The sequence below is a fragment of the Vanellus vanellus genome, assembly GCF_965231255.1.
Source record: "Vanellus vanellus genome assembly, chromosome: 4".
NCBI classification, from domain to species: Eukaryota; Metazoa; Chordata; class Aves; order Charadriiformes; family Charadriidae; genus Vanellus; species Vanellus vanellus.
Genome location: NC_138909.1, coordinates 30,395,461 through 30,420,734, shown reverse-complemented (window position 1 = coordinate 30,420,734; position 25,274 = coordinate 30,395,461). Strand labels below are relative to the sequence as shown.

The window sequence follows — 25,274 nt, the reverse complement described above, 5'->3', positions numbered from 1 at the left end:
TTTTGGGAGGCAAGTGGGAGAGGATGAAAAGTGACAGAACTGCGGGCAATTGCAATCCTGCATAAAAACTGCCAACTGCATAGCTTGCTGGTAAACATGGCCTGGGCTCAAAATGGTTAATTCATTATAATTGGAGGAGCTGTTTAAAGATCCAACTAGGTCACCATCTGGAAACTTATAGCTCCCTTTTCCCGGCAGCAAGCTTTTTCGTCTGTGACATCCAGCTGTAGTTGCCTTGGACTAGTACACTTAATTGACTTCACACACCTCCGACATTTGTAATTCAACCATCTAAACTACTGAAAATGAAGGTATCCATAATTTGTTTCTTAATGGTACAGTGTGGAAAAGTCAGGGCACAGTATGGCAGGGAGCAGAGAAAAGGTGTTTCAAACTACATTCTTGAGATGCAGGATTTTCATCGTGGTTTCACAGAAGCTAGGCAGATGAACATGAAAGTTAATTGACTCCAAGCCGCAGAATGCTTTATTACCAGTCTGTTGGAACTCCACTTCTCTCAAAAGTAAGCCAAAACTAATAGGGAAAAGGTACAACTAACAACCGAACATCACATACTTCAGAAAGTTAGAGATTCAAGGACCAATCAGACAAATTGAAAAAGAAAACTCCATCTAGGGATACTAAGTACAACAAAGATCCTAATTCTGGCTCTGAAGGGTTGACGATTCAGAGCATGTTCCCTAAGAATTATCACTATCTACCTGCCTTGTTCTTACACTTTTCACCAACTGTCTACCATTGGCCACTGTTCTAAGGATATTTACAGACCTTTTGTCTGGTCCAGTATGATCATTGGTATGTTCTCTTTGTTGCATTTCTAAACAGGTTCTTTGAGGATTGCCTTGACAGTGCTGCCTTATTTTAGTTGCTTTCTATATCAGGAAATGCTTCCACCCATACGTAATGTTAGATGTCAGGGAGAGAAGAAGGGGAGCTCAAATAGAACACCTCACAGCACATCACCCATAAAAGCTTCAGAACAAATTTCTGTCCAGCACTGTGGAAGTTTTTAGTCTTGCATTGTCTCCAATCCAAGAACGCTCTATTTTCAATGCAAAGTGCCCCTTATTAAAGGGAAAAACATTGATTTATTACTGTAACTATATCTGAATTTACATGAATGTTTGAATTCTTTTATATATTGTTATTAAACATAATTTCTTGAAAATTTCAGACCCACCTTTAATAAAGCTCACAAAATGACTTTCAATACTCACTTTGAAACTTAAGAGTATTACTCCTTTTGCTCCCAGTTTCTTTATCAACAATTATAGTTTGTTATGAACCTTTCACAAACAATTTCATAACCTCTCCCTATTCTCATTCTGAACACTGAGAACTCAGTTTGAAATTTTGTAACAGTTTAGAGAGACCATGAGGTCCAAACTGCTGACATTATCTCAGGTTAAGTCAGAAAGAAGAATTTTCATTAGACATACATTCACCCCAAAGCTCAAGGGGGAAAGAAAAGAGCATGCCTTTACCACCTGTCAGCAAAGTACAGTAGAAATACCATTCCAGGCAAATTCATACTGGGTCATAACAGACATCTTTATCTGTATTAATGGTTTAGTTTCCATAACTTCTGTAGTAACTGTAGCTCAGCTGAGAGAGTTGGGGTTGTTCAGCCTGGAGAAGAGAAGTCTCCAGGAAGACCTTACAGCAGCCTTCCAATATCTGAAGGAGGCCTACAAGAAGGCTAGAAATGGACTTTTTACAAGGGCATGTAGTGATAGGACAAGGGGTAATGGCTTCAAACTGGAAGAGGGGAGATTTAGAACAGATATTAGGAAAAAGTCTTCCACTATGAGGGTGGTGAGGCACTGGAACAAATTGCTCGGAGAAGTTGTGGAGGCCCCATCCCTGGAGGTGTTCAAGGCCAGGTTGGATGGGACTTTTGAGCAACCTGCTCTAGTGGGAAGTGTCCCTGCTCATGGCAGGAACTAGATTATCTTTAAGGTCCCTTCCAACCTAAACCATTCTATGATTTCAACATACCTTTCACTACTTAGGCTTTCCTAACTCAGCCCGGTGTTGGTCAAAGGTATTAGACCTTGAAAACAACAGGGCAACGACAACACATCCACAGATGCAAGAGCTAATTAAGATGAAATATTTCCAAGAGACAACACATTGTTCAGTCTACAGCAGGGTTTTTTTTTCAGATTTAGTCTGTCCATAGAAATGACTAAGTATGCCAAATATTAATTGCAGGGTTGGTGTTTGACATGGACAGTGCTCACAAAGAAAACCACACAGCTTTAACTCAAGGCAGTTAAACCAGTTCGGTGTTTCAGCAGCAAAATGGTCTACCAAGTTCCCTCAGTAACATCCTCACCTGAGTAGAATTGTTTTCCTCCCATGTCACTCTTCACCAGTGTCTTGGTTTATGAAGCCATGTCTCACTGCACACTGGCACACAAACTGTTCTAAGCTGTTTTTTCTGGCAAAGACATCATCTTGCCCTCTTAGATAAAATCATTAAACCTCCCAACTACCTTTGAATTGCATGGGATCCCAGATGGAAGTTAAAGAATATTCAAAAAGATGCCTTTTATCACATCTTTCACACCATACAGAACACAGTCCATTAATATTAAAAAAAAAAAAAAGTTCTAGGTATTTAAAAGTTGTCAACATGCACAAAGTTAACATAAATTGAGACTACGCAATCTTCAAATAAACATTTTTTCAATTCCTTACCATAAAAACTTATCTTCAACTGGTTTAATAGTGTTGTAGTTGCACTGATATATTGTTTCTTCACACACTAGAGAGAAAAAAAAACAACCACAGGATTCTTTCCCTTAGGGAACTCCCTTACACTGAACCTAGTCAAAAGGCAAGGCTCAGCACATCTCCTCCAAAACCTTGAAGCAATTTTTGGTTCTGTAGGTTAATGTTGCATTAGAAGGTACATGACAATCTAGCAGATTAAGGATTCAGTGCAATTGCTCAAAGAAGTTATTCATCTCTTTGGTGGTATGATGAGTCTAGAAGTAGAGAACGTTAATCTGGCTTTTTTTTTTTTTTTAAGCCATCAATAAGAATCAGTTTTACATTTCATTAAAGCCTTCCTTAAAGGCAAAAGGAAAGGTGGTTTTTGCTGTTTACTTTTAATAATATTGAAAACATTGGTATTAGCATAGCCTACAACTATCTACTTATATTGGCATTACCCCAAACTGCTGGAACGATCTAACAGTAGAAAATAAATGCAATATTCATCAAGTTCTGTATTTAGACAGACTGTTTTTACCTTTTCTCTATCAATCACCAAAGCATAAACAAAACTAGTCCAAGATGTTCAGTTTCCATGTATCTATAAACTGATTTTCAGTCTTGATTTATATACCTAGCTTCTTTTATGCTTTGTTTACAGAAATTCTTTTATCTGCCACACTAGCTTACTCAATAAGACACCATCAGCAGTAATGGAACGTATTTTGTGCAGAAGCCATTATCTTTAGCCTAAGATGTTGTAAAGTTCAGAAGCCATTAATAAAATGTGGTGATTTCTTATGTGGCTAATGGTAGACCACATAAGTAGTGGTACTTTACAGATGAGGGTTAGTAACTCCATTGGACACAGCCTTATCATTAAGTTGCTGCTATTACATACGTGCCTGGCAAAAGCAGGGCTCAGTACTTGATACGTTACTATGCGTTGCTACTTACAAAAAACAACAGTGGTGACCAGCTTGCTGCCCAGATTGGTGGCAAGGCACATAGCCTGCAGAAACCACTGTAAAGTGATATTTCAGCACACTATTTCATACAAGCACACCTCTATTCTACAACTAGACATAACAGTCACAATTGTCTGCTGTGGATGAACCCAGTGTGCTTCAACAGCTAAATTCTCTCAGTGCTACAAGTATCAGAGTGACATATCTCCTATTATTGATGGGAAGTTTTCATTTAGAGGATCAAAGTGGTCATACAGGATGCTTACTCTGAGACACAAACTAGCAGAAACACTGCCTGATAGGGTCCACTGTTCTCTGGCAGAGTTTCTTGGTTAGATTAGTATGTCACCCTTTTTGTCACCTCTTAGCTACTTAGGCAACTGAAGTAATTGCTCTAGCTCTTTTGAAAGTCTCTTCAATGTTATGTTTGGGGGACCGCTTTGGGCTTCCCCACCCCTCTCCCTTTTTATCTAAAAAAAAAAAAAAAAAAAAAAAAAAACACCACCACAAAACACAACATTGCATGAAAACCAATTATACAGCTGCCACCAAGTGATTCCCATTGAAGTTAACAGGCACTACTCTTATGCAGAGGCCTGTAACAAGGACCCAAGCATTTACAGTGCTGAAAGCCTTTGTGCTCTATACCCTAAGTGGATGAAGGCAAGCTATGCAGGGGGCTCATTCAAAATTAATACTACATCAGAAAGTGGATGAGGGAGAGGGAAGGCACTTAATAATTGATCCACAGTTTGTTTTCTGTGAATTCTGAAATGTCTTTATGTACATGTTTGTTTTTTTTTCAAGGTAGAGAGTTTTTAAACTAAAGTTCTGTTACCAAAAGAAAGTGAAGTAATGACAAGAAAGGTCCCAAAGTGCCACTTTGGAGTAACTGCAGAAAAATATCTACCCAGAAGGCAACATGGAGATGGAATAGAAAACAAGGCAGGTTTTATTTGGACAAAATATGACTACCTTCTCACTTTTAGATTACCTTCTCAAAGTTAATTACCTTCTGCTTTATGAACAAGTGGTGTATTCCACAGCCCTGCTCTTTCTGTGAAAAGTTACAGGTTTCTCTTCTCCATTTATACAGAAGTCCAGACCCACCCCACAATGCAGACAAAGTCCATCCTTCCATCTTTTAATTGCCTTCAAATTCCTCAAGTTAGGAGTCTAACCCTGCTCACAGGAACAATTTTGACAACACAGCTACACCAAAATTGTTCTACCTTGTTCTATAAGAGTCCTCTGCGCTCATTTCAAGGACAGGTTACAATGGCAAATTGGAACAATGTCGCCTTTTAGAGTAAACAAGAATCTGACCTTAGTAGACCAAGGAGATTTTGACAAGTAGCAGTACTCACTGAAGTTCTGATAGGTCTCCATAGATACAAAAAAGGAGTCCCACCAACTCTCAATTTAAAATACTTAGGACTTTACAGTATGCTTCTAGTTAGTATAGCAGCAGCCACCACCAGCAACCTCTTTAAATTGCAGTCCTGTACTCCAGTCTCAAGTAGCATCACTAAGACCCTGCATCAGAGCAACAAGCCTTCCATGTAGTTCAAACAGAAGACAGAACACATCCCTCAAGTCTTTGCTGACCATGCCAGTCTCTACCATAGCCCCATCCATTCCACCTCACCCGATTCTACACAGCTCAGACCTGCAGCAATTTATTATGAAGCTAAAATGTGAATTCTTTACATCAGAGCCAGAGTTGGGTGTACAGTTTTGATATCCATCAGCCTTGTAGTTTGACACATCAACTAAAGAAGCATTATCTCTGCAGGTGTTATTTGGGAGGCCTTGCACCAACACTGAGGTTTGCTGTTTCAAAAGGAGATGCTTGCGCCTTACATTGAAAAAAGGCACATGTTTATGAAAAACACATTGTTCGTCAAATGGAATAAGTGCCTTATAAAATGGCACAAAATAGCCAGTGCTGTGTTTGGTTTTTTACTTCTCCTTCCCACTTCACTGTGGACTGGTGGCTGGACTCCAGTAACACAGCCAGCAAACTGCCCCTGTAGAAAGCCCTCTCACAGCAGTGACCACGCAGGGCCTCCTGTGGGTTAAGAGCACAGAACCCAGCTGAGCTTTCAGTTCCAGATGACAGGAGTAAGAACAGGCACAGACACATAGCGAGACACAAAAAGGGCTACCTTAGCGAACGGAACAGGGAGAACAGCCACTGCAAGCTGGAGTACAGCACAAACTGAAAGGAGGGCAAAATTATCAAGAATTAGGTGTTTACAAGAGGCATGGTAGTTTATCCAGGCAGTAATCAGCTGTTATTGACAAGAAAACCACAAGTAACAGTGGAGTATATCATTGCCGTCATTTATTAGGCATGACATTTGAAATAAATGAAATACTGGATGATAGCGAGTTCACTGGAAATCCTACCCATGCACAAAGTTGTGGGATGGGAAAAGTTGAAGCCAAAAGCTACTGTTGCCCACAGCTGTCCTTCTTACCTCTGTCAGAGGCAAGCAGCTCTGCAGAACAGCAGATAGGCCATGAATCTATGGGGCATAGGAGAGTACCTCCAACAGAACACAAAAACAGCCAGATGGGAGCCACAACTCATTCACCTGCTACAGTGGCAAAAACCCTTCGGTATCAGTTGCATCAAGATCAGTATTGGTTTTCTTTAATATGCAAAGCTATTAACTGCATCTGCTCAAGGAGCTACTTCCTCTCCCACAGGTATAAGAGCCGTTTAGCAAAAATGAAGGAAAGCAGAGGCCAGTAAGGATGTAAACCAGGTAAAAATGTAATTGGCTTGTGTTCTTGAGTCAAACACATTAGTTACTTACATGGAAAAGATCCCATAGAACGCAACATTGATTCACATGCCACTACAAACCTTTAGGCTACCAAGGCAGCGGGGTTTTGCCTATCTTCAATCTTGTAAGAGGAAGGACATAGCTTATGTGTAAAAGAAAACAATATTTTTAAAATCACACTGCGTAGCTGAAGTGGGAACACTACTAGTGACCATGCCAGAGCTCCCAGCAGCAGCAGAACAGTAGAACACAAAGAGGAAGATCAGTGCAAAAAGGCCTTCTTTGCATGTAACAGGAGTTAGATGGGTTTCCAGTCCCTTCAAGTCCTCCTTTTCAGCACGTAAGTCAATGACCTTCTGCTCTAGGAAGTCAGGAAATAATTATATTTTTTTTAAATACCACATTATTCTATATACATATAGATAACTATGTATGCATATATGTATATAATATATAAATGTATTCCCAACATTAAATACATACTAACGTTTTGTTTGCAACAAATCCATCAAAAATGATACTACTTGGGAATGGATAATCATGACAAACTCTCTTCAGAGAGCTCATTTGCCACCCCATCCAGTAGACTGCTCCAATGAAGTACCTTATTACAGGGAGTGGCATGGTGTTTGGAACAACATTTATGGGAATGAACAGAAACCAGGGAGGTAGATGAGGGAGCTGTCCACTTAAATTCAAATTAAGCTTACATTACAATAAACATGGTAGACTATCACTGCTCTTTCTTTCTCCAACATCACTGAGCAATTCAGAGAAAACAGGTAACAACCATAAATGTTACTAAAATAGAGAAGATCAAAGTGCACTGGAGGAGCATACCAAGCAGCACTTATGTCTACATAATGGTCCTCACTGAACTGAGCTAATTAACACAGCATCATGTCTGATGCCTCTGTGTCCACAGTCCAAAACCACTTTACCTGGAGTTGAAACAGGCAGTGCTGGTACAATCACTTTAAGTTGATCTATACAGGGAAAGGAGGATACTATCATCCCACACTTCATTCTTGCAACTGAACTGCAAGTCAATAGAAACTGAAGCAGATGAGAGAGTTCTCAGTCAGATCTAGTAACTACTATCAGTCCACTGAAGCTGTACTAACACATTTGGGCCTGTAGCCTTGTGCCAGCCTCAGCCATTTGCAGCGCCCTGCTCTCGTTTTGACACTAGAATTTTCAAGGCAGCTCACCAAAATCAGAGATGAAACCACTGCCATAACCAAGACAGGAAGTAGCCCTGCTACAGAAACAGGTCCTCCCAGTCATTTGGAGAGGAAAAAAAATTTGAGTTAGTCTATTAGGAAAGCAGCAAGGCTTCACGTCCCCCTGGATGCCCACAGAAAGAGAAAAAAAAAAACAAGAGGATGTTTGTGATATCAAGCAACATTGTTTAAAAACTAGACCTTATTTTTTAACTGCAATCATAGATATTTTATATTTATATATACATATTTTTATAGGCTTCACATAAGTCACATGGCTGACTTTTCATCTAGAAATGAATTACATAACTCTCTGGAAAAAAGGGCTTCTAATTGTAAAAGTTTTTCCTCTTCTTTATTATTTTAATTATATATTTTTTTAATTATTGTTGGACTGACTGAATTCACACATTCCTTTAGACACAACAATGTAAACTGGGAGTCAGGAAGACAACTTCTACAAAATTCTATCTTTTATCCACATGGAAAAGGGAACACTTCTGTTTTTATATTTCAGTAGCAAAAATTAAAATTTAAAAAATCTGAAATGCTTGCTTTGTGCATAGTAGAACACCCCTGTATGCTCTCAGCTGACAGTGGCCCAGGATACTTGCTGACCCTCTTCCTCATTAGCTGGTAGGACCCAATGTTTTGAATTGTCACCTTTTCCAAATTCTGTTCTCCAGTCTGAAACACTAACCACATGGCATTGCAAGGACAAATTTGAGAGAGAGTTCTTCCACAAGGTGAGATGGTCAATTGAAGCATAGCATGAAGCAACAAAACCTTTGCCATACATTATCTGTGAACTTTTTTCCCCAGTGTCTCTGCTTTTACATATAAACCATTTACAGCACATAGAGGGAACACCTTTCAAGCTCTTTTTAGTCACATCTGGTTGGAAAACAGAATGCAGCAGAAGAGATAGAATTCAGTAAGAGGGAAGCACAGAGAACCTAGCCTCAGAAAGGTAAATATGCACCCTGTGCATGGGTACATAAACTAAAGGTGTCCGACAGGGAGAACCTGTGATGCAGGCTCTGACAAAATCATAGACACCAGGTGGATCTGCTAGGGGTGACACCCCACACACGGTGGTGCTGCACCTTTGCTTGGGGCACCAGAGCACAGTTGAGACAGTCTGCCCTCTTGATACAGATAAAGTCCTGACATAAAATAACGTTCAGCTTTATGGAAAATTTGCCCCTATATCAAAGTAAATTAAGCTGGACTCTCATTAAATGTAAGCTGTTAACACCAGGGAACACACAGTAGGCTGAATTATTACAAGCATCCTTGCAGTCTCATTTGTATCATGGTCATTACCCTATAACAGTAGCTTGCTGGAGCTATGACAGACACGCTCAGGTTTTAACTCAGTAACACTATATTCAGGAAAACATAACAGAAGTCTCTATAAACCCAAATTATTTCATATATCTAAAGGTGTCTGGTCTCCTTTTAATTCTTTATTTGAATACAATACTACAAATAAGCACCAAACACTGGTAGAAATAATTTTACTTGCCTGTTGAGGAGAAAGAGAACACATTTAGGCATAAGTTCCTACAATCCTTTGATTTTTCCATAATAAGTTTTGCTGTTGAGAAAAACAGATGGCAACAGGTATGGAATGGATATACAAACTATTTTCGTAATACATATTTGCCTCATTGCAAAAAGGAAAAAAAAAAATCTTCCATTACCACACATCAGGAACTTTGCTTGAAATGATTTTCTATATTGTTTGATGTAATGGAGCCTTCACTAGGAGCAGAGGGATTTTCAAGGCCTGGAAGAGGCATATTGATTTTTCCCAGTTCTGTGGGAAATTGACAGTTCATTCATAAGATCCTCTGTGTATGCTGAAATACTTATTCTAAATGCTGTCCAGAGGAAAGCAACTGGAAAGTTAAAACATTAGCTGAAGAATCTGATGTGAAAACTGATGCACTTCAAAATAAATAAATACTGCTACTGCCATTTGCCTAATTCATTTTATACAGCTAAAGGAGTAGGATCTGACTGATTTTAGCATCTCTGCAAGTCAGGCCATCTGGAGATTATATGAGACCACACTGACCCAGAGTTTGATACCAAATCAAGCACCCCTGACTGCCAGCCTCAGTATGTTAGTGACATTTTCAAATGCCAGTATAAGGGGAAGGCTGGACTGCTCTAGATCTTTGCATATGTTACAGAAGCAGCTACACAGAGCACTGAGCCTATAGTGACATGCACCCATATCAACCCTTATACCTGTACAAGGTCCCGCTGAAATCAGCGGAAGCCTACATCCACAGTGGTCCCCAAGAGAAAATATTTTTTGACAGAAGCAGCAGCACAATCACAAAAAACGGGATATTTTCCAAACTCACAATAATAGTACAATGGAAAAGAAACAAATTAGGCTTCAAACCAGTAAAGAATGTTTTCCTGGGTTTTGCACCTAGAATGCAATTCAGCACCATGGTAAAAATGGATAAGGTTGTTTTTTTGTTTTATTTTTTTCTTTATTGCATTGCAACAATATTTCTTAATTTTTAATGGGGAAAAAAGATGGAAACTCATACAGGAGTACAAAGTCACTATGAAATGCTAGCTAATGAAAGTCAGATATTTAGAAGAGTTAAAAAAAATTACCATACTGGAAGGCACTTTAATGGTTAATGCTGACAGTGACTTCTGGGTCATGACTAACAGAGCTGGGTTACTTCATGAGCTGTTCAGCTCCTTGCTCCTGCCTACATCAATAAAACAATTACAGTCCTGTTGACAGCCTACTAGCCATGCATTTGAGAAACGTGCTGTGTGTTTTGGACAAAGCAAAGTATGAAGACTGATTCTATCCTACAGCACTATAGTTTAAGACTAGACTTCCCTAACCAGCAGAATTAGGTCAGGAGATTTCTTTGGGTCAAAAATATTCTCTCTCGCCTCCAGTTTTAATTGGAAGCAAAACATTATATTATAAATGCTTACAGCAAATCTTCACAGGTTACTGCCCTTGGTTAATGGAGTATAAACAGTTGAAGTGCCTAGACTGAGCATTTAACAACACATCAACTTCTTGCTCCAAATTTATAACTTGTAGTAGGCCTGGTTAAACCCGGTTTATAGTGCATTTTCAACAAAAAGTCTATTTGTAGAAATGAGGCTCAAAAGAACAGGAAGTGTTGTTTCACTAAGTGTAAGCCCAAGTTTCTTATCCTCTACTAATCATTAACTATTGTGTCTTACAGAGTTTAAGGAATAAAGAATAAATTAAAGCTTGCTAAGAAGTACTTCAGGATTATTGTAATCTATGGAACTAGGTCTTAGAAAGTGTTCTTTAAGAATGGATTACATACATACTTTCAAACCCCTGTCCACTAGAGAGGACAGAGAACCTCCTTACATTTTCATCTTTTCACTCCACACACACACAAAAAAAAAAAAAAAAAAAAAACAAAACCAAAAAACCCCTTCTTCTCCCCCACATTTTCCATTTGAAAATTACCCTACATCTACTGCACTACCTATTTTTTTTTTTCCCAAAAACATGTTTACTGGGTTCTCATTTGGAAAAAAAAAAGTCTTTCTTCCCCAGTGTAGGCCATGCTTGCTTTTCCTGTGTGCCTATTATATCATACACTGTAGTTGAATATGTACATACATAATAAATACAGTGAAGAGTTTCTCATTAAAAGACTGTCTTACTGAATTAAGGTAACATGTCTACCTTTGAATTCAATGTTACAGATCATGGATCTGTTGCCTTTATTAAGAAAACATTATCAACACGCAACAAGGGGAGTGGGACTAGGACCAAAGAGAACTTGTTTCCGCACATACAAATATTGATAAAATGTTTCACTTGCAGAAGTATTGTGTTGGGCCTCCCTGTACTCTGGGTGCCATTCACATGCATCAGCTTTTCTCCTATTGGGACACTCCAGATTCAAAATTAACTCTTCGTACTTTGAGATAGATGTGCCACCAGGCAAAACTGACTTTGACAATTCAATTAAGGTGAGAGACTGGTAAATATCTTTCCCAAATTCATCTTTAACACAGAAGAAAAGTATGTAAGCTGCACTTGATAGTTCCAATAATATTCACTTGAAGTACGCAGACATCAAACATGAGAAGTCACACAATTAATCACAATTAGATTTTTCTAGTTCTTGTGCCCTTATATTTCTTCATTTTTTTTTATAAACTAGAAACATCAAACAGTTTAAAACAATAACATAATTACAAACACCTAGCTTCAGCAAAACAAATGCTTAGGAGAAAGGAAACAGCTTCATCTGTGTTCCTCATCTATTTCTTTTTGTATAACCAATGATACAGGCTGCCACAAAGTTACGAGGACAAGGAAAATTTTTATTCCAAGAATGGCCTCTACAAGTCTGAAGTAAGTGCCCTGGAGCTAGCTAAATTACTGTATTTTTACATGCATTTAAAAGACTGGGGCTATGTCTGCTGAAAGAGACACTGAGGAATTCAGGAATCCCAAGCTCACAACAATGCATCTATTTCATCAATATGTACATCACCGCCTTTCACTGTTACAAAACAGTTGTGTATTTTCCCAAGACAAGCATCGTTCTGTTTCTGTCAAGACCATTTGTGAAATGCTCTCGAAGTTATCTGTGCTATTACAAAATTTAAAAAAAAAATTAAAAAAAAAATCATTTGATCATAAAGGGGGGGGGGGGAGTGAACAGAATGCTTCCACTTCCATTGCAAGGGCATCTTTCCAATGCAATTTTTAAAATATCAAATGCTACAGAACGCATTTGAAAATTCCACGGAAAAAGCTTCAGATTGATTTTTTTTTTTAACCACTGTGGCAAGCGAAAATTACATAACCAGAACCTCCTTCGTGGATGTCTGAAAACCAGCTGACATCAGAGGATGATCTTCTGCCCCTTTGAAAACAAATTATCAACAATGTATAAAATTTAATAAATAGTCTATTTGTTGTCCCTTAAAGGTCAGTGCACTTTTCCAACACTTTTTCTGTAACACACTTACATAACCTTATTCAGTTTTCTTTCCAATATCTTCCTGTAATTCAGAGGACTATTTAGGTTCCCATATGGTTGCCATCAAAGCCAGCAGATGCTGAGCAAATTAAAACACAAATTATGACTTGTAATATGCTGATGTACCATAATCGCAGCATATCTCACAACTTACAGTGAATTATCAGGTAATGCAAAGATTTCTGAGGGGTCAATGTTTTCTATACATCTGTCCGATTAGTCTAAGGTCAGTGGAATAAAGAATGGATTGAAATTCAGAGTTAAACAATAGTATATATCCACAGTTTCCATCAAGTGTAATAAAGCATAGAGAGCAATTTAGAATCGTTCTTGGAACTAAAAGTCATCTTAAAACTGTCTTGCAAAAGTAGAAGGTGAAAGAAGAGGAAATGGTTCTTGCCTTTTGGGAAGCAGGGCGGCCTACTTTTACTTTTTGCATTGTATCTTTGACATCATTCTACATGGAAGTCTAAGAGGGAAGGGGAGGAGGAGGAGCCATTGTTTGTTTGCTTTCTTTAACTACAGAACAATGTTTTCTGTTAGCTTATATTATGGCTGCAGCTCTCATCTAAATCAGATTACATTATGGTTTACCTAGACAAAAGTCATAAAGGCTCATTAAAAAAGCACTGTCTATTCCACCAGCTGAAAAAGGTAGCAAACAATGTGGTGCTTTCACAAGCCAGTAGAGTTAAAGCACAGGTGTGCCCTAATGAACAACCAGCAAAAGAATGGCAGCTGAGCAATGGAAAGGGAAGCATAATATTGAGTTCTAATTTTTTATTTAGGTGTATTTGTGCCTATTTGGTCTAATTTCCCAAAGCTTACTTTGACGACTGCCAAACAAGCTTTCCTTTTCCACAAGACCATAGTAATCTCATAAAATAAGTTTTTCTAAACAAACACTTCCAGCATATTTACCAACTTTAATACTGAATTTCCAAAAACTTAAGCTTGCAAATATACCTAGAACATTAATTACGCATAGACTTAGCAGATAATATTGTCTTCTACAAGAGTGTGAAACACAGAGACAAGACCACATTATCTAGGGTGGGGCAAGACTAAGAGCTATCTTCTAAAGAGCGTACCGTCACCTTTAGTTACAACTACATATACAGCATCAGAATGCAACTTTCACATATTTATTATTCTAATAAATCAGTTGAGTTTTTTTAAGGAAAGAAATAACAAATCAGCACAAAACCAGAAAATTGACAAAAAGGTCTGACAATTTGTTTTGCCCATATTCTTTGGCATATAAAACATCTGATTTTTTGTAATATCTTCAGTTTAAGTAACAGGTACAATCATTCCCCACATAATTTCAGCAGATCTGTAAGATTCCTCTGTTCAAAGCACTGACAATTTTCTTGTCAAAACCATTACTCTTCCAACTCAGTTCTCTTTATTTTTAGTCCACTGTCTTACAATGCAGAATGGAGAGTATTTTCCCATTTGTTTACATAAAATTTTTAAAAGTTTGTGTTAAAATCACTACATAATATTGCTCAGGTAGAAGTTTTAACAAAGGTGTTCTACATATCTCCATGTTTGCAAGATCCCTGGAGAGCATCATGGGGTTAATACGATAACATCTTCATCATTTCAGTCTATTTACAATGACTACATTAGTGGCTATTTTTGATTATCACTTTCTGCGAACAGCCAACCAAACTTGCAATTTTCATTTATAGCTTTTCTGGCCCAGTTTCATGACAGACTATTGAAGGGTTTGCTATTAATTCAGTAAAAACAACATTAAAATGTATTCTACAAGAGTAACTGCCTATGTTTTCACTCCAAATGAGAGACATGGTAATAAATGCAGGCTTCCTCATAAAGAGATTACAATATTCTGAAGAAATGACTAAACTCTTATGAAGTGCTTTGTCTCTGTGGATTTCAAGAAGTTTAGCCAAGGACACAAATGAGACCATTAGCATTTTGCAAAAGGGGAAATCTGTAAGCAAGGGCCACACATCAAGCAAATGGCAGAGTGGGCGATCCACTCAGGTCTTCAGCTTAACATTCCAGCAGTATAAAGCCACATGTCCTAGCGAGATATCCTTTAACCCATTCAGTTACAACAGAGGAACATCTGCCATCACGCAAAACTACGCTGCGTCTGCCTCAACTACACAGGAATAAGAAAACGACTTGCCACAAAATAGCTAAAAGATACCACTTCCCCACTAGCACCATCTGCACATTAACCTTCAGTGAATAAGATGAAGGAAATTACAGGGTATATAGCTTCTTACAGACTGACAGTGCCTGAAGAAGCAAGATAACATGTTTATGTAAATTTCACCACAATCCCTCTCTTTTAGTCCAAGGACACAGCACACAAGTGTTCCTCACACTACTGTTCGCTGCTAAAAAACATCTGTGTTCACAGCAACATATGCTCAAGGGAAACAAAATGAAAAAACACGTTACGTGAAAAGAAACATGGCAAACTCAGCCACTAAAAACTGAGTGAATAGTACAATGAAAACAGCTACTGTAGGATCAGAATACTACAAAGCTTGCAACCACTCATCTCCACAGGTTAGTCTTTGGCCAAATAAACATTCACATAAAACTGCAGTCAACTTCACTCTAGCAGCAGACTTTCTCGATTAAGGAAAGGTATTTCGCTGTAGAAGTGTCATTAATCAAAACTCCCATTCTTCCAAAACATCCTCTTCAGGCATCTTTACTTTCCAGGAACAGAGGTTAGCTATGAATACCTGCTGCTAGCCATGTAGCCACTCTCCTCTATTCTCATGAAGGTAATAATCACAAGCTTACTATTGGTTAGAAGGTTTCTCTCCTCTATTCTTCCTCACCTTCATCCATAAAATTTCCAGGTGTTTTTTTTCCTCCCAATTCACCTATCTAGTCCAAAGAAGCCACTATACAAGATACGTACTCAACTTGCCTTCAAAGCCCTTCAAAAATACATTCACCCTACCCGGGTTTGTGCACGTTTCTCATTGCTAAATGGAATATCTCATGAAAAGAGCACGATTGTACATGTAAGAGCCTTCATCCAATTTTAACATTCTACGCAGTGATAAAACCTCATCATTTGTATGTGTGTGAGTATGCTCACCCCCTCCCTCTGTGGTTACAAAATTTGGCACACACGTCCAAAACCAGCTGCTTCTCTTTCAACCAACACATTGAGAAGATGCTAGAAATACTATTATATGCAGGTTACATTTCACTATACAGTTCTGCCTACTTGATAGCGGGTGCTAGAGTGGTGCAACAAGACAGCGTGCAGTCAGGAGACCAGGCAGCACAGCCAGGAATCCCTGCAAATGCCCAACCAATCCTCCCACGGGCTTGCACTTTATGGACGGGTGGGAATACTGTTTTCTCCCTTCTCCCTCCTATTATTGCTCCTACTACTACGTGGTAATAGCTAGTCATAATAAACCCGTGCCGTACACAACCTCGTCATTGTGTAATCATTGCCTTGAACAGCACTGTTCAGAGAACTTGAGCTGTGATTCTCTTTTCTTATTATTTTTATTTAACAGGGATATCAGCACGAACACATGCAGATCAATTCCTTCTCCAGGCCTGGGTGTCTAGCTGCTCCCTCCCCCACCACAAAGCAGAGGGGGAAGGAAGGAGGGAGGAGGTAAAAAGGGAAAGGAAAAAAAGAAAAAAAAGAAAAAAAAAAAAAAAAAAGAGGGCAAGAAACCGTCTTCACACCTACAACAAAAGCAATTAGGAGGGCCGGAAGGGACAAGGAAGAGGCAGCCTCCGAAGGTGCAGGAATGCAGCACGCCAACTTGCCCGGGGGAAGGGCTACCCGGAGCCGGGCGGGGGGCAGCAGGCGGCTGCAAAAGGAGAAGGGGGGGGACGACACACACTGAGACGGCCCCACCGCCTCGCGCCCCCCGTTCAAACCCCCAACCGCCGGCCTCGCACCCAACTGTCACGCGCGGCCCCGGGCTCCGCTTTCACACGTCCCTCAGTTTTCATTTGTGGCCATGCCCAGCCCGGGAGCGGCCGCAGCGGGGGAAGAGGAGGAGGAGAAGGTGGCAGAGGAAGACACGAAGCGCCGTGCGACCGGCCCACTTACCCAGAAAATGACATTGAAGCCGAAGATGAAATATTTGATGCAACAACTGACTTCAGGCCCCTTGTAGTGCTTCCCGGACATCCTCTGCGCTCATGAAGACACTTTGCTTGCAGCCAGGGTGAGAACCAAAGGGGGGAGGGGGAGGTATAGTTAAAAAAAAAAAAAAAAAAAAAAAAAATGGGGGGAAGAGGGGACTAAAAAGAAGGGGGGCTGGGGGCGGGGCGGCGCGGCGGACAGGGCTCAGCGCCGGCTGCGCGCCGTGGGGAGATGCGGCAGGAGCGGCGCGGCGGCGGGTCGGCTCCCACTTGCCGGGCGCCGGGGATGGCCGGCGAGCAGCTCCCACCTCCTCCTCCTCCTCTTCTCCCGCATGGAGGAGGCCCCGGCTACTCACAGCGGGAGGCGGGGAAAATGGAGAGGGTCGACCGCCGGGGAAAGAGCCGCCGGAGGTGCCCGGGCAGAGGCGCGGAGCTGGCCGCCGGCGCGGCGCACCACTACCCTGCCGGAGCCACCAGCCGCCCCTAACCCTCTTGCTCAACGCTCCGCTCTACCCCCCCCCCCTCCGCCCCCACAACAGCAACGGCCGCCGCGCGCGCCCCGCCCCGCGGGAGGGGGCGGGGAAAGGCGCGCCACTGGTCGTCCTGGAGAGGTGGTTGGCGTCGCGTCCCGCCAATCCGACTGCGCGGCCGCCGGCCCGAGGCGCCTCTGGGGGCGGGGCGGGGGCGGCTCTGCGGTGCCGACCCAGCGGCGGGGTGCGCGGCCCGGCGGGGTGGGGTGGTCCGTTGGAGGGGCTGATGGCCGCGGGGCTGTGCCTGCCGGCCTTTGTCTGCGGCCGACAGGGTGGAGGGCGCCCGGGCGGTGGCAGCAGCCGCCGCCGCCTGAGTTACATAAGGGGGCCGGCGGACCTCAGGGTGGCCGTTGGGGCGGCCGTTGCGGGCAGCCCCGGCGGGGTGGGTGTGAGGGGCCACGGCTGTCAGCGCTGAGCTGAGGGCCGGTCGTTTTGCGTTAGGTACCCGTGAGGCCGTAAGGGTATGCGACGAGCCCGCGTCCTCCTTAACGGGTTTGTAAGTCAGAGTCGAGGTTTCTTCCATTTTTTCTTCCCGCGACGCCTCCCTCAGCCGAGTCCCCGGAGGGCTGCCCCAGCCCGTGGCCTTACACAAAACCCAGAGGTGTCAGGCCGGGGGGCGGCCCCCCTCCCTCCGACAGAAGGGGATGACACAGGCCGAGCAATGCCGAGGCAGCGAGGAATAACACGGCCTGGGTGGTGTGAGGACAGCGCTCCATAGTATGCGTGGGGAGTAAAGCCAGGAGGGCAGAACGGTTCTAGGTTGGCTGCGGTAATGAGAAGGAGCGAGACCATAATTCTAGTGTGGAGGTTATTCAGAATGGGAGCCTTCAGATCACCTCCCACGTGAACTCGTGTGCACTACATGCACAGGAGCCCATGAAGAGCTATTTTACAATGTTTTCTGGGTTTATATTTTAACATACTCTGAATTTATGTTGAATCTGCCAACTGTAAAGTTATGTGGCTTAGTTGTATTCATACACTGTTTGGGATTCAGAGTCCACATGGGCTGGCATTAACAGCATTTAACTCTTAGGGAAGTCTGCTGCCTCCCTGGTGCACGGGTCAGGGACATCACAAAGAGATTCCCTAGCCTGGTTCAGTCCTCGGACTACTACCTGCTGCTTCTGTTCCATGTGGGGCGTGACGAATGTGCAGATCAGAGTGCAAGGATGATTAAAAGAGATATCAGGGCCTTGGGTCAATTACTACAGGGATCTGAAGCACAGATCATTTTTTTGTCCCTACTTCCCATTGCGGGCTATGACATTGAAAGGAACAGACGAGCTCAGTCTGTTAATATGTGACTTCATGGCTGGTGTCACCGCCACAATTTTGAGTTTTTCAACAACAGAATGGCCTATGCAGCACCAGGCCTGCTGGCAGCAGATGGGGGTTGGCTCACTCAAAGGGGGAGAAGGGGTTTTTGCCCCAAAATTAGCAGGGATCATTAACAGAGCTTTAAACTGGATTCGACAGGGGAAGAGGGTATTATCAGGTTTGCCTGTGACCAGCCAAGAGGTATTGTACCAAGGAAAGAGGAACAGGGTGCTGGTGAGGGCCTGCAGCCATTCGCTTTGAAATGTGCTGGCTAGACTGACCAAAAGGAAAAGGGAGGCCTATAGGGAGTGGAAACAGGGGCAGGTAGCCTGGGACGAATACAGCAGAATAGTTTGAGCAGCCAGGGATCAGGCTAGACAAGCTAAAGCCCAGATAGAACTAAATCTGGCCAGGGACATCAAGACAAACAAAAAATCCTTCTTTAAGTATGTCAGTGAGAAAAGAAAAAATAGAGAAAATGTGGGCCCTCTCCAGAAGGAAACGCAAGAACTGGTTACCCAGGACAGAGACAGAGCTGAGGTACTCAATGACTTTTTTGCCTCAGTCTTCACTGGCAAGGACTGCAGCCACACTACCCATGATGCAGAATGCAAAGGCGAGGATTGGGAAAATTAAGAACCGCCCACTGTAGGTAAAGATCAAGTGCGAGACCACCTGAGGAACCTGAAGGTGCACAAGTCCATGGGACCTGATGAGATACATCCACGGGTCCTGAAGGAACTGGCAGATGAAGTCACTAAGCCACTAGCCATCATATTTGAGAAGTCGTGGCTGTCTGGCGAGGTTCCTGCCTACTGGAAAAGGGGAAAGATAACCCCTATTTTCAAAAAGGGAAATAAGGAAGACCCAGGGAACTACAGACCAGTCAGTCTCACCTCTGTGCCTGGCAAGATCATGGACCAGATCATCCTGGAAACTCATAGAAACACATAGAAAACAAGGAGGTGATTGGTGACAGCCAGCATGGCTTCACCAAGGGCAAGTCATGCCTGACAAATTTGGTGGCCTTCTACGAAGGGGTTACAGCAGCAGTGGACAAGGGAAGATCAACTGATGTCATCTACCTGGACTTGTGCAAAGCATTTGACACTGTCCCACACGATATCCTGGTCTCTAAATTGAAGAGACATGGATTCGACAAATGGACCACTTGGTGGATAAAGGACTGACTGGACAGCCGCACTCAAAGAGTTGCGGTCAACGGCTCGATGTCCAAGTGGAAAGCAGTGACACGTGGCGTTCTTCAGGGGTCAGTACTGGGACCTGTACTGTTCAACATCTTTGTCAGCAACATGGACAGTGGGGTTGAGTGCACCCTCAGCAAGTCTGCTGATGATACCAAGCTGTTTGGCAAGGTAGACACGCAGGAGGGGAGGGATGCCATCCAGAGGGACCTGGACAGGCTGCAGAGGTGGGCCCAAGCCAACCTCATGCAGTTCAACAAGGCCAAGTGCAAAGTCCTACATCTGGGTCAGGGCAATCCCAAGCACAAATACAGGCTCAGCGGGGAATGTCTGGAGAACAGCCCTGAGGAGAAGGACCTGGGTGTACTGATTGACGAAAAGCTCAACATGAGCCAGCAATGTGGGATCACAGCCCAGAAGGCCAACTGTATCCTGGGCTGCATCAGAAGTGGTGTGGCCAGCAGGTCAAAGGAGGTGATTCTGCCCCTTTACTGCACTCTCATGAGACCCCACCTGGAGTACTGCATCCAGCTCTGCAGTCCCCAACATAAGAAGGACATGGACCTGCTGGAGTGTGTCCAGAGGAGAGCCACAAGGATGATCAGAGGGCTGGAGCACCTCTCCTATGAGGAGAAGCTGAAAGAGTTGGGGCTGTTCAGCCTGAGGAGAGAAGGCTCTGAGGAGATCTTATTGCGGTCTTCCAGTACCTAAAGGGGGCCTACAGGAGAGCTGGGGAAGGGCTTTTCACTAGGGCATCTAGTGATAGGATGAGGGGGAATGGCTTAAAACTGGAAGAGGGCAGGTTCAGATTAAAAGTTAGGAAGAAGTTTTTCACTTTGAGGGTGGTAAGGCACTGGAACGGGTTGCCCAGAGAGGTTGTTGAGGCCCTATCCCTGGAGGCGTTCAAGGCCAGGCTGGAGGTGGTCTTGGGCAACCTGGTCTAGTGGGAGGTGTCCCAGCCCGTGGCAGGGGGTTTGGAACTCGATGATCTTCAAGGTCTGTTCCAACCTAAACCATTCTATGATTCTATGATTTCTTTGCTGAAGAATATCATCATTTCAATGTTTCGAGTCTTCAGAGTTTCCTGGTCCAGCTATAAGTGCAATACTTTTAATTCAAATCATGGAAGACTTCTTTGTAATAAATTACATTTCCCATCTCTATAAGATTGCAAGGTAACACATTTTGAAAGTATGATATTGTTAGAACTACAAAAGATAGTCTTTGGTTTAAGATCACTTCATGTCAGTTATGGGGCCTTGATCATGTGTCTCTTTTGAGAGAAGGGAAATATTTGTCTGTCAGGTCTGGTAGATGTTTAGAAGAAAAAGCATCTGCTGAAATGGATCCATGAAAATAAGCAATGATATTGATAAATGAGAAATTAATACAACATGTCTATACAATTTAACTATGACTGTATAGGTCACCACATGAACATTAGCCCTGTGTCTATTAAGAGTATTGTTAACACTGTGTCTTTGCGAGACCGTCCATGGGAAGAGGGTAGAAAATGGTGAATAATTAGTAATGCATAGGTTCTGTACCAATGAGTAAAAGCGCATCACCACTTACAGTAGGGTATGCTAATAATGTGTTATATTAAGGTGCCTTTTTTACAAGTGGCTTCAAATATTGGTGACAACCTGTACAAACATTTATAATATTACTGTCATAACACCCTACTAACACCACGTGTTGGCACCCTCTAGCATTTTAATGCTGGATAGGCAACAAGAAAATATTGCAAAGTAATATTATGATAAATTCAGTAACAATCTCAGATGGTTTACCTATTAATCCATTCATTCCCAATCAACAACTTAAAAAGAAATGCAACTTGCCTCAATTATAGCATCATATTACATGACTTCACTTGCTTTCTCAATCGAGAACAGTATTGTCACTGCCAAGTGGCATTTTAAAGTCAAAAGCATTTCACGTTGTCCCATCATCTGATCAGCTTAAGGAGAACTTAGGATGTCTGGTGTTAATGGTTAGACTTCTTACCTGAAGAGGGTATTGAACATAGAGCTCTGCTCTTTTAAATTCACTTTGTGTGTACGGTTCCTGTGCAGCCTCAGAAATGAGCAACCAGACAGCAAAGGCAGCAGAACAGCTTTGATGTAGGTAATTGATCTTTCAGAATGCCAGCTGGAACAGAGTCCTTTGCACCTGCAGCAGCCTCTCTGGTTTACAAACACATTTTGTCTCCTGTCCTAAACAAACAGAGATAAAAAAAAAAAAAATCCCTTGGCTTTGTGCCATCTCTTGTGGATCACTTCTTACATGCTTTGGCCACCTAGGTCTAGAAGCTGAGTAAGATGACTGTGACAGCACTTTAAATTCACTGTGTGATGTTTTGGCACAAAAGCCTGAGGCAATACTAAGCAGGAGTAATATTACCTTTCCTTGCAGTATGGCAAGACAGTTATTCAAATTCTGTTAGTTTATAATTCATCTTGACTAGTCACAGGAGTACTAATGGACAGTATTTCAATGACAAAGCAATATTTCTAGTAGCACAGTGCTTTGTAACACTATGCAATGCTTTGACTTACTACTGACATCTGAGAAAAAGTCCCATCTGAATGATTAAATCTACCTCCTATCTCTAAGATGTAGATATCAATGGACAACTTCTGACCAAAGACTGGCCAAGTCTAATGCTAGTAAGTGCAGGAAATTTGAGAAGTTCCTTTCTTAAAAGGGATATAGTTGCAGACTCTGAAATTCTTATTCCCCACCAAGTCAAGAGCTCTTATTCCAATTCCTCAATTCAATCATTTCTTAGATCTGCCACCTGTCTTTGTGTCAGCTCCTGTTTTTTGATCTATGAATTCTTTGACATTTTCCAGGGAAAAAGAAATGCAAGTCTGAGTGACTTGAGATGAGAAATCGCTAAGCAGCACATTGAAGACTGTAGTTCCATGAGTTATCGCATTGCTAATCTCACCACGTGCCACATTTAGTGAGATAAAGAGTTGTGGTCTAAGAAAAGTTCAATGTCTATGTCCATAAGTCTAGTTATTTCCTAGATGCTTCATTTTAGTTGAAATTCTTAGGATAGCAATATTTTTCCACTGGGAAGCCATAGAGCTTTCTGACATACAAGATTTATAGAGTCAGAGGTATTATCTACCTCAGAATATTTTTCAATCTAAATGTCATGCTAGCTTGTAATGCCATTTGTGTTCATTTGATAGTTTTGCAACCATGAAAACACTTTGTTTTCTGCTTATTAAATGAGTGACCACTGATGAGGGGTCATTTTTTAGGTGTAAAAGGAGTTCCGAGAGAAGAATTTTATAGTACCAAACTCAAGTGGTGATATAGGTGGTATTGGCCTTGGTGGAATTACATGCCATGTCCTAGCTGTGAACATGACTTCAGCTTCCCACAAGACTAACAAAAATCTTTTCAATTAATTCACAAGTGCAAGTACTGACTAATTACTGTTATGGCTATCACTGGTTAGTGGCTTTCTGGTGAGAATTGAGCTGCTTTTCAGTATGAAATTTCACAGAATTTTCAGAGTTGGAAGGGACCTCTAGAGATCATCTAGTCCAACTCCCCTGCTAAAGCAGGATTGCCTAGAGCACATTACTCAGGACTGCATCCAGGCGGGTCTTGAAAATCTCCAGAGAAGGGGACTCCACAACCTCCCTGGGCAGCCTGTGCCAGTGCTCTGTCACCCTCACCTTAAAGAAGTGCTTCCGTGTATTTGAACGGAAATTCCTGTGTTCTAACTTGTGCCCATTGCCCCTCGTCCTGTCACTTGGAACCATTGAAAAGAGCCTGGCTCCATCCTCCTTCAACCCACCCTTTAGATACTTGTATGCCATAATAAGGTCTCCCCTCAGCCTTCTCTTCTCCAGGCTAAAGAGTCCCAGCTCTCTCAGCCTTTCCTCATAAGGCAGATGCTCCAAGCCCTTAATCATCTTAGTTGCCCTTCGCTGGACTCGCTCCAGCAGTGCCCTGTCCCTCTTGAACTGGGGAGCCCAAAACTGGACACAGTATTCCGGTTGTGGCCTCACCAGTGCCGAGTAGAGGGGGAGAATGACCTCCCTCGACCTACTGGCCACACTCTTCCCTACGCAGCCCAGGATTCCATTGGCCTTTTTGGCAACAAGGGCACATTGCTGGGCCATGGATAATTTACTGTCTACCACAACCCCCAGATCCTTCTCCTCCGAGCTACTTCCCAGCAGGTCCGCCCCTAACCTATACTGGTGCCTAGCATTCTTCCTCCCCAGGTGCAGGACCTTGCACTTGGTTTTGTTGAAGCTCATCAGGTTCTTCTCTGCCCAGCTCTCCAGCCTGTCCAGGTCACCCTAGATGGCAGCACGGCCCTCTGGGGTGTCAGCCACCCCACCCAGTTTGGTATCATCAGCAAACTTGCTGAGGATACACTCTGTCCCCTCATCCAGGTCATTAATGAATATACTAAACAAAATTGGACTGAGTATTGACCCCTAGGGGACACCACTGGTTACAGGCCTCCAACTAGACTCTGTGCCGCTGACCACAACCCTCTGAGTTCTGTCCCGCAGCCAACTCTCAATCCACCTCACTGTCACCTCATCTAGCCCATATTTCCTCAGCTTCCTAATGAGGATGTCATGGGAGACAGTGTCAAAAGCCTTGCTAAAGTCAAGGTAGATGACATCCATGACTCTCCCCTCATCCAGCCAACCAGTTATAACATCATAGAAAGCTATCAGATTGGTCAAGCATGATTTACCCTTTGTAAATCCATGTTGACCACTTCCAATAACTTCCTGTTCCTCAACGTGTTTGGAGATGACATCCAGAATGAGTTGCTCCATTACCTTCCCAGGGACAGAGGTGAGACTAACTGGTCTGTAGTTCCCTGGGTCCTCCTTCTTGCCTTTTTTGAAGATCGGAGTGATGTCAGCCTTCCTCCAGTCCTCAGGCACCTCTCCTGTTCTCCATGACCGTTCAAAGACGATGGAGAGTGGTCTAGCAATAACATCCGCCAGCTCTCTCAGCACTCGCGGATGCATGCCATCAGGGCCCATGGACTTGTGAATGTCCAGCTTGGCCAAGTGGTCTCTGACACGGTCCTCCTCAACTGAGGGAAAATCTTCCTCTCTCCAGACCTTCCCCCTTGCCTTCAGAGTATGGGATTCATGAGGGACAGCTTTAGCAGTGAAGACCGAAGAAAAGAAGGCATTCAGTAACTCTGCCTTCTCTGTGTCTTCCACCACTAGGGCACCTGTCTCATTCACCAGTGGGCCTACATTTTCCCTAGTCTTCCTTTTTCTATTGATATACTCAAAGAATCTCTTCTTATTGTCTTTAACTGCAGTGGCCAA

General features: G+C 42.6%; 1 protein-coding gene across 1 annotated transcript in view; it reads right to left on the bottom strand.

Moving 5' to 3' along the window:
- The window catches only part of TSPAN5 (tetraspanin 5), an 81,076-nt gene extending 63,572 nt beyond the window's left edge, over nucleotides 1–17,504 (bottom strand). The window contains exon 1 of the mRNA XM_082482046.1: nucleotides 16,846–17,504. Within this exon, the coding sequence (XP_082338172.1) occupies nucleotides 16,846–16,926 (81 nt within the window). The 5' untranslated portion in view covers nucleotides 16,927–17,504. The remainder of the gene's footprint in view (nucleotides 1–16,845) is intronic.
- Between the last annotated feature and the right edge of the window lie 7,770 nt (nucleotides 17,505–25,274).